General features: G+C 46.5%; 1 protein-coding gene across 2 annotated transcripts in view; it reads left to right on the forward strand.

Annotated features, from left to right (window-relative positions):
* The window catches only part of LOC147107937 (microtubule-associated serine/threonine-protein kinase 3-like), a 177255-nt gene extending 160641 nt beyond the window's left edge, over window positions 1-16614 (forward strand). For both annotated transcript variants that reach the window (XM_086004302.1, XM_086004303.1), the window contains 6 exons: window positions 6396-6590; window positions 7791-8017; window positions 10429-10551; window positions 11440-11576; window positions 12594-12775; window positions 13031-16614. In XM_086004302.1, coding sequence (XP_085860428.1) covers window positions 6396-6590; window positions 7791-8017; window positions 10429-10551; window positions 11440-11576; window positions 12594-12775; window positions 13031-14469 — 2303 coding nt within the window. In that variant the 3' untranslated portion in view covers window positions 14470-16614. The remainder of the gene's footprint in view (window positions 1-6395; window positions 6591-7790; window positions 8018-10428; window positions 10552-11439; window positions 11577-12593; window positions 12776-13030) is intronic.

Raw genomic sequence — 16614 nt, forward strand, 5'->3', positions numbered from 1 at the left:
CCTCTTCGCGCTGCCGTCCCCGGCCTCCTGAGCCCTCCTCCCGCATTGTGCCGGCTGTGTCCCAAGAGCCCGGCACTTCTCCTCGGTGCCAGGCTCTTTTGCCGGCACTCGCGCTCTTCGAGTGCGCTGCAGCAGGCCCCTCCCCTTTAAGAAGGGAAGGAAGGACTGCAGTACCGCAGCGCACGCTGCGATTTTCAGTTGCAGCGCCCCAAGAGGGATGCGGGGCGCCTCGAGTAGCGCTGCGCTTCCGTCTGGGGCGCTGAAACTGAATTTGCGGCGGGTGGCCGCGACTCCTTCCGGGTGGTACTTCCGGCGCTCTGGCGAGACTGGCGCCCCATTTTTCTAGGCCCTAGTTCCCTCATCTAGATCATTAATATATATTGTGAATAGCTGGGGTCCTAGGACCGAACCCTGCGGTACCCCACTAGTCACTGCCTTCCAGTCGGAAAAAGACCCATTTATTCCAACTCTTTGCTTCCTGTCTGCCAACCAGTTCTCTATCCAAGTCAGTACCTTGCCCCCAATCCCATGTGCCTTAACTTTACACGCTAATCTCTTATGTGGGACCTTATCGAAAGCCTTCTGAAAGTCCAAATACACCACATCCACTGGTTCTCCCTTATCTATTCTACCAGTTACATCCTCAAAAAATTCCAGTAGATTAGTAGACGTCGTCAATAGCACGTTTTCGGAGTTGGACACACCGCAGGTAGAGGTTGGACAGGAAGAAAAGGAATGGGTGACCAACAAGCAGAGTACTAGGCGCAGGCAGGTAGTGCAGGGGTCCCCTGTGGACATCCCCCTCTCAAACAGATACACCACTTTGAGTGCTGTTGGGGGGGATGGCTTATCAGAGGAAAGCAGCAGCAGCCAACTTCCTGGCACCAGGGGTGGCTCTGCTGCACAGCACGGGAGGAAAAAGAGTAATAGGGGATTCTATTGTAAGGGGAATAGATAGGCATTTCTGCAGCCGCAAACGAGACTCCAGGATGGTGTGTTGCCTCCCTGGTGCAAGGGTCAAGGATGTCTCAGAGCAGCTGCAGAACAACTTGGAAGGGGAGGGTGAACAGCCAGTTGTCGTGGTGCATATAGGCACCAACGATATAGGTAAAAAGCGGGATGAGGTCCTAAAAGCTGAATATAGGGAGTTAGGAGGTAAATTAAAAAATAGGACCTTAAAGGTAGTAATCTCAGGATTGCTACCAGTGCCACGTGCTAGTCAGAGTAGAAATAGAAGGATATTTCAGCTGAATACGTGGCTAGAGGAATGGTGCAACGGGGAGGGATTCAAGTTCCTGGGACATTGGAACCGGTTCTGGGGGAGGTGGGACCAGTTCAAACCGGACGATTTGGACCTGGGCAGGGCTGGAACCGATGTCCTAGGGGGAGTGTTTGCTAGTGCTCTGGGGGAGGGTTTAAACTAAAATGGCAGGGGGTTGGGAACCTGAGCAGGGAGACAGAGGAAAGGGAAACAAGGATAAAAGCAAAAGATAGGAAGGAGAAAAACAAAAGTGGCAGTCAGAGAAATCAACGGTTTAAATCAAACATGGCCACAGTAAATAATAATTCTAATAGGTCTAAGAGCGTTAAAAAAACAAACCTGAAGGCTTTGTGTCTTAATGCGAGGAGCATTCGTAATAAGGTGGATGAATTGGCTGCGCAAATAGAGGTAAACAAATATGATTTGGTTGGGATTACGGAAACGTGGCTCAAGGATGGCCAAGGCTGGGAACTCAACATCCAGGGGTATTTGATATTCAGGAAAGATAGGCAAAAAGGAAAGGGAGATGGGGTAGCATTACTGGTTAAAGAAGGGAGTAACACAATTGTAAGGAAGGATATTAGCTCTGATGATGTGGAATCTGTATGGGTAGAATTGAGAAATACTAAGGGGCAGAAAACGTTAGTGGGAGTAGTATATAGACCTCCAAACAGTAAGGCGGAGGTTGGGGATGGCATTAAAAGGGAAATTATTAAAGAAGCGTGCAATAATGGCACAGCAGTCATCATGGGTGACTTTAATCTACATATAGATTGGGCTAACCAAATTGGTAACAATACTGTGGAGGAGGAATTCCTGGAGTGTTTACGGGATGGTTTCCTGGACCAATATGTTGAGGAACCGACCAGAGATCAGGCCATCTTAGACTGGGTATTATGTAACGAGAAAGGATTAATTAGCAATCTTGTTGTACGAGGCCCCTTGGGTCGGAGCGATCATAATATGATCGAATTCTTCATTAAGATGGAGAATGAAGTAGTTGACTCAGAGACTAGGGTCCTAAATTTAAGTAAAGGAAACTACGATGGTCTGAGGTGCGAGTTGGGTAGGATTGATTGGGGAATGTTACTCAAAGGGTTGACGCTGGATAGGCAATGGCAAACATTCAAAGACCGAATGGATGAACTACAGAATTTGTTCATCCCAGTTTGGCATAAAAATAAAACAAAAAAGGTGACTCAACCGTGGCTAACAAGGGAAATTAGGGATAGCATAAGATCCAAGGAGAGGACATATAAATTGGCCAGAAAAAGCAATAATCCTGAGGATTTGGAGCAGTTTAGGATTCAACAAAGGAGGACAAAGGGATTAATTAAGAAGGGGAAAAAAGAATATGAGAGTAAGCTTTCAGGGAACATAAAAACTGACTGTAAAAGCTTTTATAGATATGTGAAGAGAAAAAGATTGGTGAAGTCAAGCGTAGGTCCCTTGCAGTCAGAATCAGGGGAATTTATAATGGGGAACAAAGAAATGGCAGACCAACTAAATACATATTTTGGTTCTGTCTTCACAAAGGAGGACACAAATAACCTCCCAGAGATGCCAGGGAACATAGGGTCTGAGGAAAGGGTGGAACTGAAAGAAATCAGTATTTGTAGGGAAACGGTGTTAGGGAAATTGATGGGACTGAAGGCCGATAAATCCCTAGGGCCTGATAATCTACATCCTAGGGTATTAAGGAAGTGGCCCTAGAAATAGTAGATGCATTGCTGATCATCTTCCAGAATTCGATAGACTCTGGAACAGTACCCATGGATTGGGGGGTAGATAATGTTACCCCACTATTCAAAAAAGGTGGTGGAGAAAAAGCAGGGAATTATAGACCGGTAAGCCTGACATCAGTAGTGGGGAAAATGCTAGAGTCCATTATAAAAGATGTAATAGCAGAGCACTTGGAAAGCAGTGACAGGATCGGACAAAGTCAACATGGATTTACAAAAGGTAAATCGTGCTTGACTAATCTACTGGAATTTTTTGAGGATGTAACTGGTAAAATAGATAAGGGAGAACCAGTGGATGTGGTGTATTTGAACTTTAAGAAGGCTTTCGATAAGGTCCCGCATAAGAGATTAGTGTGCAAAATTAAGGCACATGGGATTGGGGGCAAGGTATTGACTTGGATAGAGAACTGGTTGGCGGATAGAAAGCAAAGAGTTGGAATAAACGGGTTGTTTTCTGAGTGGCAGGCAGTGACTCGTGGGGTACCGCAAGGATCGGTCCTAGGACCCCAGCTGTTCACAATATATATTAATGATCTGGACGAGGGAATTGGATGTAATATCTCCAAATTTGCAGATGACGCAAAGCTGGGTGGGAGGGTATGCTGTGAGGAGGATGTCGTGAAACTCCAGTACGATTTGGACAGGTTGGGTGATTGGGCAGAAACATGGCAAATGCACTATAATGTGGATAAATGTGAGGTTATCCACCTTGGTGGCAAAAACAGGAAGGCAGAGTATTATTTGAATGGCAATAGATTGGGAGAAGGGGAAGTGCAAAGAGACCTGGGTATTCTTGTGCACCAGTCGCTGATGGTAAGCATGCATGTGCAGCAGGCGGTTAAGAAGGCAAATGGTATGTTGGCCTTCGTAGCAAGAGGGTTCGAGTACAGGAACAAGGATATCTTGCTGCAGTTGTACAGGGCCTTGGTGAGACCGCACCTTGAGTATTGTGTGCAGTTTTGGTCACCTTATATGAGGAAGGACGTTTTTGCCATGGAAGGAGTGCAGCAAAGATTCACCAGGCTGATACCTGGGATGGCAGGAATGATGTATGAGGAGAGATTGTGTCGATTGGGCTTGTACTCACTGGAGTTTAGAAGATTGAGAGGGGATCTCATCGAAACCTATAAAACTCTGTCAGGTCTGGACAGACTAGATGCAGGAAGGATGTTTCCGATGGCCGGGGAGTCCAGAACCAGGGGTCATAGTCTAAGGATAAGGGGTAAGCCATTTAGGACTGAAATGAGGAGGAATTTCTTCACCCAGAGAGTGGTGAACCTGTGGAATTCTCTGCCACAGAGGGCGGTGGAGGCCAGTTCATTAAATATATTCAAGAAGGAGTTGGATATATTTCTTAAGGCTAAAGGGATCAAGGGATATGGGGAGAAGGCAGGGACAGGGTACTGAATTTGGATGATCAACCATGATCTCATTGAATGGCGGAGCAGGCTCGAGGGGCCGAATGGCCTACTCCTGCTCCTATCTTCTATGTTTCTATGTAGTCAAGCACGATTTACATTTTCTAAATCCATGTTGACTTTGTCCGATCCTGTCACTGTTTTCCAAATGCTCTGCTGTTACATCTTTTATAATGGACTCTGGCATTTTCCCCACTACCGATGTCAGGCTTACCGGTCTATAATTCCCCGTTTTCTCTCTACCAGCTTTTTTGAACAGTGGGGTAACATTAGCTACCCTCCAATCCATGGGAACTGTTCCAGAGTCTATAGAATTTTGGAAGATGACCAGCAATGCATCTACTATTTCTAGGGCCACTTCCTTAAGTACCCTAGGAGTATTTAGAAAGAGTGAGAGCCAGAGCGGAGAAAAGTTTAAAAAGAGCGAGAGCCGGAGCAGAGAACAGTTTACTGGGACAGGAGAGAGCTGTTCCGTTGGGACGGACTTCACTTTGCCAGTGCTGGAGCTAGAGTCCTGGCAAATCAAATAACCTAGGGCTGTAGAGAGGGCTTTAAACTAATTAATGGGGGGAGGCCCCGGGCCGTCGGACCGTGGAGCCGGCGACGGTGAGGTGGAGGCCGCGGTGACCGGAGGATGTGTTCGGCGAGTCGGGTGGAGGCAGCGCAGCGCATCGAGCAGCAGCAGCAGCCACGACGACTCGCAGTCCAACTGGGAGGAGGGGAGCCGGGAATGGTGGCCAGAGGGTGAGCGGGAGAAGCAGGCCACCACACGTGGAGCCGAGCCGGCAACAGTGAGGAGGAGGCCGCGGTGACGAGGACTACGGAGCGGCTGAGGGACATCGTGCCCACTGCCACTGGATGCCAAAGAATTGACTTTCTGAACACGGCGCTGTAAGAATAGCTGACGTGTCCCTACGGGGAGTAAGCATTCCATTGTACTAGTACATATGGCAAATAAAATTGAATTGAATTGAATAGGATGTAGATTATTAGGCCCTGGGGATTTATCGGCCTTCAATCCCATCAATTTCCCTAACACCATTTCCCTACAAATACTGATTTCTTACAGTTCCTCCCTTTCATTAGACCCTATGTTCCCCGACATCTCTGGGAGGTTATTTGTGTCCTCCTTTGTGAAGACAGAACCAAAGTATGTATTTAATTGGTCTGCCATTTCTTTGTTCCCCATTATAAATTCCCCTGATTCTGACTGCAAGGGACCTACGCTTGACTTCACCAATCTTTTTCTCTTCACATATCTTTAAAAGCTTTTACAGTCAGTTTTTATGTTCCCTGCAAGCTTACTCTCATACTCTATTTTCCCCCCTCTTAATTAATCCCTTTGTCCTCCTTTGCTGAATCCTAAACTGCTCCCAATCCTCAGGTTTACTGCTTTTTCTGGCCAGTTTATATGTCCTCTCCTTGGATATTATGCTATCCCTAATTTCCCTCGTTAGCCACGGTTGAGTCACCTTTTTTGTTTTATTTTTATGCCAAACAGGGATGAACAAATTCTGTAGTTCATCCATGTGATCTTTGAATGTTTGCCATTGCCTATCAACCGTCAACCCTTTGAGTAACATTCCCTTCATGGCTGATCTTTGACCTCAATTCCACTTTCCCACCCGATCTCCATATCCCTTGATTCCCTCAGCATCCAAAAATCTTTCTATCTTGAATATACTTAACTATTTAGCATCCACAGCCCTTTGGGGTAGAGAATTCCAAAGATTCACAACCCTCTGGAGAAAATCTGTGCCGTAAGGTTCGATAATTCTATAACCATACACAGACCGTAACCAGACGCAAACCACGACTGCAGAATCATGTGTTGCTGAGGTGGATCATTGCTTTTCAAACAATTTTGATTTCTTTCTAATGGTGCGATCATTTTAGCTCTTCGCAGTATATTGGGAACTCATTTTATTGTGTGCCTATGCTGCAGTTTGACTTGTTGGGTTGATTCCTTTTCAGATGTTCTTGCCAGCAGTATTAATCTCATGCGCGTACGTAGTAACAGCGTGGGGCACAGAAGCTCAACACCGAAAGGACTGCACCCCACAACATCTCACAGACTAGAGGGTCACTTAGAGAAGAACAGGATGGCCACTGGAAATACAATCCCCAAATCGGCATCCATCAGTGCCCTCTCGCTTATTATCACACCCGGTAAGCAAGAGTTTGATTGGATCTGGGATGGTGCAGGTGGAGGGTAGAGTAATTGCCCCACACCCCAGTGGTACTCATAGAATCATAGAAAGTTACAGCACGGAAGGAGGCCATTTCGGCCCATCGTGTCCGCGCCGGCCAACAAAGAGCTCTCCAGCCTAATCCCACTTCCTAGCTCTCGGTCCGTAGCCCTGTAGGTTACAGCATCCCAAGTGCACATCCAAGTACTTTTTAAATGTGGTTAGGGTTTCTGCCTCTACCACCCTTTCAGGCAGTGAGTTCCAGACCCCCACAACCCTCTGGGTGAAGAAATTTCCCCTCAAATCCCCTCTAAACCTTCCACCAATTACTTTAAATCTGTGCCCCCTGGTTTTTGACCCCTCTGCTAAGGGACATAGGTCCTTTCTATCCACTTTATCTATGCCCCTCATAATTTTATACACCTCAATAAGGTCTCCCCTCAGCCTCCTCTGTTCCAAGGAAAACAAACCCAGCCTATCCAATCATTCCTCATAGCTAAGATTCTCTACTCCCGGCAACATCCTTGTAAATCTCCTCTGTACCCTCTCTAGTGCAATCACATCTTTCCTGTAATGTGGTGACCAGAACTGCACGCAGTACTCTAGCTGAGGCCTAACTAGTGTTTTATACAGTTGAAGCATAACCCCCCCTACTCCTTCAAGTAACTGAGAAAAGACATAGAATCATAGATGTTTATGGCACAGAGGGAGGCCATTCGGCCCGTCGTGTTTGTGCTGGCTGAAAAAGAGCTACCCAGCCTAATTCCACTTTCCAGCTCTTGGTCCCTAGCCTTGCTGGTTAGAACAGATCCCAGGCAGCAGGTCCCTGGTAGTCTTTGGGAGTGCATGGCTCAGGGGATTCACTGGGAGCGGGGACTCTGGGAGCAGGTGTCTGGGACTCTGGATCCTGTCCTCTCCCATTGGCTCCCATTAGCCAATGCCTTAAGTTTACAATTTTCATCTTTATCTTTAAGTCCCTCCAAGGCCTCAGCCACATTATCTGCTTAACCTCCTCCAAACATGTAATTCCCAAACAGTCCAGCCTTCTGATATTGGTCTCTTCGAGGGTATGGCAGGGAGTGGGGTCTGTTCGAGTGGTTCACAGGGCGTAGATTTCTCTAAAAAAAATTAATTGATCATTGGATTAATTCTGACAACTCTAAATTGTTTCCTTTTTCAGATGAGTTTGGCTGTGTGCCTGTGGTTGGTCCAGTATCACCACACTCTCTTTCATCAAATCCATCATCCAGAGACTCCTCACCAAGTCGTGATCATTCATTGAACATCACAAGTCTGCGGCCTCCAATAATTATTCACAGTTCTGGGAAGAAGTTGGGATTCACATTACGAGCGATTCGAGTCTATGTGGGAGACAGTGATGTGTATACTGTGCACCATGTGGTCTGGGTAAGAATAGAGCTAATTAAGGTCTGGGCCAGATAGAAATGCAGGCTGAGTCTGATCTAGGAACTGGAATAGGTCATCCAGCCCCTCAAGCCTCTTCTGCCATTCAATTAACCCGCTAGAGGTCTTTAAAATTATGAAAGGGTTTGATAGGGTAGACATAGAGAAAATGTTTCCACTTGTGGAGGAAACCAAAACTAGTGGGCATAACCTTAAAATTAGAGCAAGGCTGTTCAGGGGTGATGTCAGGAAACACTTCTTCACACAGTGGAAATCTGGAAATTGCTCCCCAAAAGGTTTTGGATTCTGGGGGTCAATTGGAGCTTTCAAGACTGAGATGGATAAACTTTTGTTAAATGTAAGAAGTCACACAACACCAGGTTATAGTCCAACAGCTTTATTTGAAATCACAAGCTTTCGGAGCGCTGCTCCTTCGTCAGGTGAAGTGGAGAAATGCATAAAGACACAGCTTATATAGTCAGAGAGTAAATCTCTCGGCTCCTCCACAGTTCCTTGTCTCTCACCATAAAGAAAATATATTGGCAGATACAGGTTAGGCACAAAGGAAGAATTTCCATGGGGTTTGTCCTGATCTACTGTAACCAACAGAAGCTCAGCAGAAACCCTGATTGTGCCAAGGTTATGGAGGGAGATTGGAAGAAACCCTGTAGAAATTCTACTCATTAATATGGGGGCAGATACAGGGTTAGATACATTGTCTGGGGTAAGATACATGGTCTGGGGTCAGATACATGGTCTGAGGGCAGATACAGGGTTAGATACATTGTCTGGGGTAAGATACATGGTCTGGGGTAAGATACATGGTCTAGGGGTAGATACATGGTCTGGGGGCAGATACATGGCCTGGGGGCAGATACATGGGCCTAGAAATTGAGTTTTGGCGCAGCCAGGGCTTTAGCGCTGGAAGTTAGTGCCGGAGCTAAGTCGCGCTGGTCGGGCCCAAAATTCACCAATTCTGCGCCCAAACGGCTGCCGGCGCTGCTGAGAGCTGTTTGCGCCTGAAAACTGGCGCTACGCGCTGAATATTGGCGCTATTCCGGCGCTGCGGCGCCCGCTGCGGTGCGGCAGGTTCGGGAAGTGCAGGCCTCCTCCTTCCCTTAAGGAGGATCTGCCTGCACCCGGCCGCGGCCCGCGAAAATCTTTTTAAAAATGAGCCCGGCACCTCGGACAAGTGCCGGGCTTGCTTCTGTTCCGGGGGGGGGGTGGGGGGAAGTCCGGGGAGGGAGCTGCGGCCAGGCGGCCGGCGGGAAAGCGGCCGGCCGCCGCGGTGCCTTTAATGCGCCGGCGCAAAGTCATGTAAGACTCTGTTGCCAGAGTCTTAGTTGCGGCTGCCACGGGCGAGGCGGCCGCAACTGAATTTCGGCGCTGGGGCCCGTCGGCATGGCAACCGGGACGCTGCGCACACCGATGACGTCATCGGTGCCGGCGCAGCGCTACCGGTCTACCGCGGCGGAAGGGCCCCAGGCAATTTCGGCGCCGGCGCCAATTGCAGCGCTAGGCCCTCTAGCGCCGCAAAATCGGCGCTAAGGGCACTGAATTTCTAGGCCATGGTCTGGGGGCAGGTACATGGTCTGGGGCAGATACATGGTCTGGGGGCGGATATAGGGGCAGGGTATGACCTGAGCCAATAGGGTCATTTTCTGACTTTGAGCTGCCAGTGGGAGCCTTGCCACATTTTGGAAATTCAGAATCATACTGCACACAATTTACAAATCACTTCAATAAATACTGCAGTGTGAGAGAATAATGGAGCATTTTATATATATTACCATTTAACAACAACCAGCACCTTTAATATAGAAAATTCCCAAATGACTTTACAGAGGACAAACTAATACTGAGAGGCAGTTGGATTCAGGGAGTGCTGGAAAGCCTGGTTGAAAAGACAGGTTATGAATAGGCTTTAGAGGTTTAGGGACAAGTTTCTAAAACAGCTGAAGGAAATGTCAGAGATAGCAAGACAACGGGGCGAGGTGGTCAGAATCGAAGGTGTGAAGAACATAAGGTGAGACATGGGGAGGTAGAGTGGGTCACGACCATGGGGAAGATTTGTAAATAAGGATGAGGATTTTGAATGTAATACTTTGGGGGGCTCAGAGCCAATTGAGGAAAGCGAGGATGGGGTGATGGGGGAGTGGAATTCAGTGCAGGGGTGGATGTGAGGATTGGAGTTTTGAATGAGCTGGAGTTTGTGCTGAGTGGAGTTCGAGAATGCAATGGCGGGAATGAAGGAATGGATTAGGATTCCAGCAGCAATGGATGGCACAGATGGAGAAATCATCATAGTCCTGTTTCTTTAGTTTTCTGATCAGTAAGCAAGGTATTGAATATAAAGTGTAGGAAATGTTGGAGCCCTTTGCAGTTTTGTACCAGCTGTTTGTGCTTTGTTGCAGAGTGTAGAAGAAGCAAGTCCAGCTCACGAGGCAGGATTGCGCACGGGTGACCTCATTACACATGTCAATGGAGAATCGGTGCTGGGGCTTGTTCACACGGATGTGGTGGAAATCCTCCTGAAGGTACTTACCGTAATCGGCCTGATCGTATTGTGATTCATTGTACAGGATGTGCAACCAATCAATATCCCACAGTGTCTAACCCTCCCTCACTCCGTATCCCACAGTGTCTATCCCTTCCACATTCCATATCCCACAGTGTCTAACCTTTTCTCATTCCATATTTTTTTTATTCGTTCCTGGGATGTGGGCGTCGCTGGCAAGGCCAGCAATTATTGCCCATTCCTAATTACCCTCAAGAAGGTGTTGGTGAGCTGCCGCCTTGAACCGTTGCAGTCCGTGTGGCGAAGGTGCTCCCACAATACTGTTAGGGAGGGAGTGCCAGGATTTTGACCCAGCGATGAAGGATCGGCGATATATTTCCAAGTCAGGATAGTGTGTGACTGGAGGGGAACTTGGAGTTGGTGGTGTTCCCATGCGCCTGCTTCCCTTGTCTTTCTAGGTGGCAGAGGTCGCGGGTTTGAGAGGTGCTGTCGAAGAAGACTTGGCGAGTTATCCCACAGTGTCTATCCCTTCCTCATTCCATATCCCACATTGTCTATCCCTTCCTTCCTCCTCCAGTTTTTCTGTGTCCGATGTCCTGTGCGCTGCTCTGTTCTGCTAATGACCTTCTTATCTGCTCCAAGGCTGTAATCTGTCTGTTCCTTTAGCTTCAGTTACCTGGAAACTCCTTATAGTGGAACTAAAAGCAGAGGGGAATCCTGACCACAGGCTGCTTATTACTTTAGTGGGAGAAGTACTCAGAAAAGTTGTTGTTGAACACTGAATATTGTTTTCCATCTTGTAAACTCAGTTGTGTTATAAGCCCTTACTTCCGGAGACTTTCAAAATGATGATATTCCTCCTGCCACAGACCATTAATGATAATGGACACATTATCTTCTCGCACAGAGTGGAAACAAGGTGGTGATACGCTCCACCCCACTGGAGAACACTTCAATAAAGATTGGTCCAGCCAGGAAGCTGAGCTTCAAGGGCACGATGGCGCGACGCAGCAAGAGGAACCGAAAGAAGGATGGCCAGGAGAGGTCAGTCTTGCTGAGCACACCATTACAAAGGCCGTAATACAGACATAAAATTCATCTTCACCTAGGCAGGCAGGCCTTATTAACGACAGCCAGGACAAATTTGTAAAAAACAAGTTGTGTCTGACAAATTTAACTGAATTGTTTGAGGAAGTAACAGATTGTATTGATAAAGGAAATACAATGGATGTTATTTATACAGATTTACAAAAGACATTTGATAAGGAGCCACCTCGGAGGTTAGTAATAAAATGAAGGCACATGTTATTAAAGAGAATGAGGCAGCATTAATAGGCAGTTGGTTAATGGACAGAAAAAAGAGAGCAGTGGCTGATGGATGTTTTTTGGGCTGGAGGGATATTTGCTCTTAATATATTAACAGTCTGGACTTTGGTACGGGGCACTCAATGAAAATTTGCAAATTTGCGTGGGTAACTGTGGAGAGAGTTGTAACCAACTTCAGAAGGAAACAGGTTAGTAGATGGGGCAGGTAGATGTCAGATGATATTTAAGGTAGAAAGAGGTGAGGAGAGGAAATCTACATTAAATACTGAACTTTAAAACAAATAGAGGGGCAGAGTGATTGGGGGATTCAGAAACACAAATCTTCAAAACTGACCGTCAGTGTCACGTGAGCTCGATTGTGCCAGACTGCTTGCCCCTTCTTCCAGGTGTTGTCCAAGGCTGCTGCTTTTGTTTGGCTAATTGCCAGGCATCAAAAACCAGGAGGAAAATATGGAAAATGTGGATGTTATTGCAGAAATGCTTTATGGCAATGGGGCAATGACATCATCAGGCTGTTTAAAACCTGATTCTTCACCAAACTACAACATGGCATTAATATTCACAACAGGTATAAGAGACAATTAACGGCAACTGAACCCACCACCCAGTGCTACATTTGGAATCTCCCCTCCCCCGCTGGGCTTACTCAGTGTTTGCAGCAGTGTGCTGTGCCTCAGTTTTTCTCTTACATTTGAGAGAAGTGGATTAACCAAATATTACTTTTGCTGTTAACAGAAAGAGATCACACTTCAAGAAGATTTCCAAGCAGGCACCAGCGTTACACACAAGCAAAAGCTTCTCGTCTGCCTTGCACCAGTCCCTGTCGTCCAGTGAAAGCGTTCCAGGATCACCCACTCACAGCCTGTCTCCGGGATCAACAACTCCCTGTCGAAGTCCTGCTCCTGAGCTCCACTCAGGTGACAACCAAATTATTCCATGGTTCCGGTACTTGTCTTATGGTGGTTTGTGGAACAAACTGTGTTATACTTTAAATAATGGTTAAATGTCTGTTTCTTTTTCTCTCTGGGTGCTAGCTAGTTAAGAGGAGTTACTGAGCTAGCTTGACATCAGTAGAGATCCAGTCACTGTTCCAATTTTAGATTTAAAGAACAGGCATAAAGAGCTAGCTTTGTAAAGGTCTCTAGTGAAACTAACCTCTCTATTTCTTACAGGGACTAACTCACCTCCGAGCATCTCCCCTGGACCCAGCGCTCCAAGCTCACCAGCTGGGAACATTAGGCCCTGCACACTGCACGGATTGGCCCCCAAGCCCAATAGCCAACGTTACAAGGCTGGGCGACGGAAGTCCACCAGCAGCATTCCACCCTCCCCTCTGGCGTGCACACCATCACCAACACCCCAACCGCCCTCACCACACCGCTCTCCCTCTCCTTTATCGTGCTACTCAAAGAATGTCCAGTCATATCCTGGCAAGACGCTGTCCCCTCCAACCATCGTTAGACATTCAGTCCGGCCACGCATTGGAGAACCACCACGATCACCACTGCTGAAACGCGTGCAGTCAGCGGAGAAACTCTCAGCTGCATATCTTGCGGATAAGAAACCGTGTGGCTCAAGAAAACTTCCGGAAATGTCTCCGGGCGAAGGAATAAATGAAGCTTTGCAGAAAGATCTTCAAAGTCTGGGCGCAGCAGGTGAGGTCCAAGCTTTACCTGAGAGGCAGGGCTTGGGAGAGAATGTGCGCCTTGTTCACGCAGGAGCTCAAAGGCTAAGAGAGTGGACAGCGGAGAGACATGAGAGAGATCAAGATATAGTCGTAATGAGAAAGTTAAATTGGTCAGAACGGCGCGATTCATTTAAGAAACAAGAAGCAGTTCAGGAAGTGAGCTTTGACGAGCCTGAGGTGACACCAGCCACTGATGAGCGGGAAAGAACAAGGAAAGAGAGAGCCAGTGGGGAGAGAGAGGGAGAGGATGCAGTCGAGGAGAAATGTACTCAGTATAAAGCAGCTTGGGTAGAAATCCCTGAACCAGCTGCAGATAAATACTCTGATCTTAAAGAGCCCAACAGCTGGAAATCACACTTAGAGCCACAAATTGAAGTTCATAGGTCAGAGGTCGAAAGTCATAAACGGGGTGCTGTGGAATGGGAATGTCAGGCAACCTATCCCATTCAAGGCTTGCGTCAAGAACCCTTTAGACACTTGGAAATAGCAAGAGGAGCTGAAATCAGCAGCTTTAGGAAACAGTGGGTGCCAATTCAGCAGCCAAATGGACAAGAGGTGCAGTCTGAGGTGGAAATGATAGCGACACCAACAGGTGCGTCATTGAGTCCTGAACATCACACACACCTCTGTGTTGGGGACCGCCAATCAAATTTACTGCACTGTCAAGTTAAAGGTCAAAGTTCCTTGGTAACAGATGAAAGTCTAACACTGATTGGGCTAATTCTAGGCGCCTGTGAGCCCAAACATCACACAGAGGTGCAAGAGGCACCGACACACAGGAGAGAGAATCTGCCATTTTTAGACACTGAAACACTGCAAAACCAGTCTGAGAAACAGGAGGCAGACAAGGACAACACACTCACTTCAGACTCTCCAGCCAGGAAATCTACAAGGAATCGCAAGAAAGGAAGAACTAAAGATTGAGCTCCAAAATCACCACACCGGACCAATCAGGAAACGCCCTTTTCTCTCCAGTTTTGAAGAAGGGTCAAACCCGAAACGTCAACTCAAATTTCTCTCCACGGATGTTGCCTGACCTGCTGAGTTTTTCCAGCATTTTCTGTTGTTATAACGTTACAGTCAATGTGGACTAAAGTGTGTCTGTGTCTGTGTGTGTGCGTCTGTCTGTGTGTCTGTCTGTCTGTGTCTGTGTGCCTGTGTGCGTGTGCGTGTTTAGCGGCTGGAGGCACAGTGAAGGGATGGGTGCTGGACATGGGAATATGTTTTTATAAGGCACCTTTTATGTTTATAAAAAAGAGTCAAATTTAGTAATACAGGAAATCTCATTTACCTACACATTGCTGCTGTCACAGTAACTGGAAGCGATGGATCAGAACAGGGCTGAGAGTCACTGCCACTAATTTATTTATAACAGAATAAGACATTTTAAAATACATCAAATTATACAAAGCACAAAGTTTGCCAGCAGTGTTTGATACACCGCAGGGACTGGACTATTGAAAGTCTCTAAAACCAAGGATGTAACATGAGAACTAAAAAATCAGTCTAATTCTTCATAAACAGAAACTAAATTGTTGAACATGTACACAATGATAAACCAGTTTGATAATTCAGCTCAGAAACTGCCTCCAGTTGTGTAAAGTGATCACTTAACGCCCATGTTCACTATGCCATGTTGGTGAAGTGAAGGAGTGGCTAAGGCCAATGCTATGTGACTGGTCTCTTATGATGCCCATTGTTAACCAGAAAATTAAACAGACAGCAGCTGAACATTTTACGGGAGAGTTTTCAATATTTCTGACCCCATGAGTTAAAGGTTCAGCTGCATTTTGACCTTGTTACAGTCTTAAAGGAGAAGTGAAATATTAGTGGTTGAGATTTGAAAAGAAAGAAAGACGGGCATTTCAACAGAGCTTTTCACCAACTCAGAACGTCCCAAAATGCCTTACAGCCAATTAAGTACTTTTGAAATGTAGTCACTGTTGTAATTTAGCGGAGTTTTACTCCGTATCTAACCCGTGCTGTGGGAGTGTTTGATGGGACTAATTAAAGGTGCCTTGCCATAAGCTGCAGCATTTCTTAAAGGGGCAAACTGGATCTGCCAAGCAATGGTGCCGAAAGCAGCTTGTCCTTCACTTTCATGCTCAGTTCTTCATACCAATCTGTTGCCATCTTATTCTGGGGATTTGCTGTGTTAGAACCAGAGACAGGATGTCTAAGTGAACTGTAGGGCATTTATTTTCCCTGTTGTGCTTTGTGAATGTTGCGGTTTGAGTTGGTACTTTCTTTCAAATGTATGAAACCGAACCTCAAACCTTCTACATAACTTCCTTGTGGAATGAGTAAGTGTGTTGGCCGATTGTGGGTTGTGCATTGTTAGGTTGTATGTCCAGGCTGACTGTTGCTCATTTTAAGTTTATTCTGTAAAAGCTGTGCCTGGGTGCGACCCTTAAAAATGGTGTCTTTTCTCTCGGAGTCATTGTAGAAAGCTCACGCTTCCTGCCCAGTCAGTAAAACCCAGCTCTGCAGCAATGCGCTGCTTTTGTTGCTGTGCTATTTCAGGGACTAACGAGTTCGCAGCTAATGTAGAGAGTTCTGCAAACCACTGAGCTGCTCCAGATTCACCATTGGTTGAAAACCAACAATGTCCGAGTTAACCGGTTACAACTTTCCCAAAAAGCTTTGGTAACCAGATCATTAACCTCCAAATATGAGATTGACAGTAGTTTCTAGCTTTATATCTGAGAAATTCTGGCAATTGTAATGAAACACAGAAGTAACAGAGGCTATTGAAAATTCCTATCTTGAGTGGCCTGGTTCCAAAGTGCTGTGTCTTGAGGTACGAAACCTTCAATCTGTGCCGAGAGAAAAGACATTTCTTCCAATTCTGATCCTGTAACTTTAGTGTTTGACAAGGTGCAGTGGTTATGCTTTTAAAATGTGACACAAATAGATTCAGCGAATAACGGAATGCAATTTTAACAAAGTGACATCCGGTGTTTGTGATTTCCTCATTGGTTTAATGTTGAATTTTTTTACTTTCTACCGGTTGGATTTTGTCTAGTTGTTTCTCTGTGACAGCTTTTAATAAAGGACTTTGGCTTTTTA

This window comes from Somniosus microcephalus, chromosome 13 (genome assembly GCF_052327205.1).
Source record: "Somniosus microcephalus isolate GS21.2 chromosome 13, FLI_Smic_1.0, whole genome shotgun sequence".
NCBI classification, from domain to species: domain Eukaryota; kingdom Metazoa; phylum Chordata; class Chondrichthyes; order Squaliformes; family Somniosidae; genus Somniosus; species Somniosus microcephalus.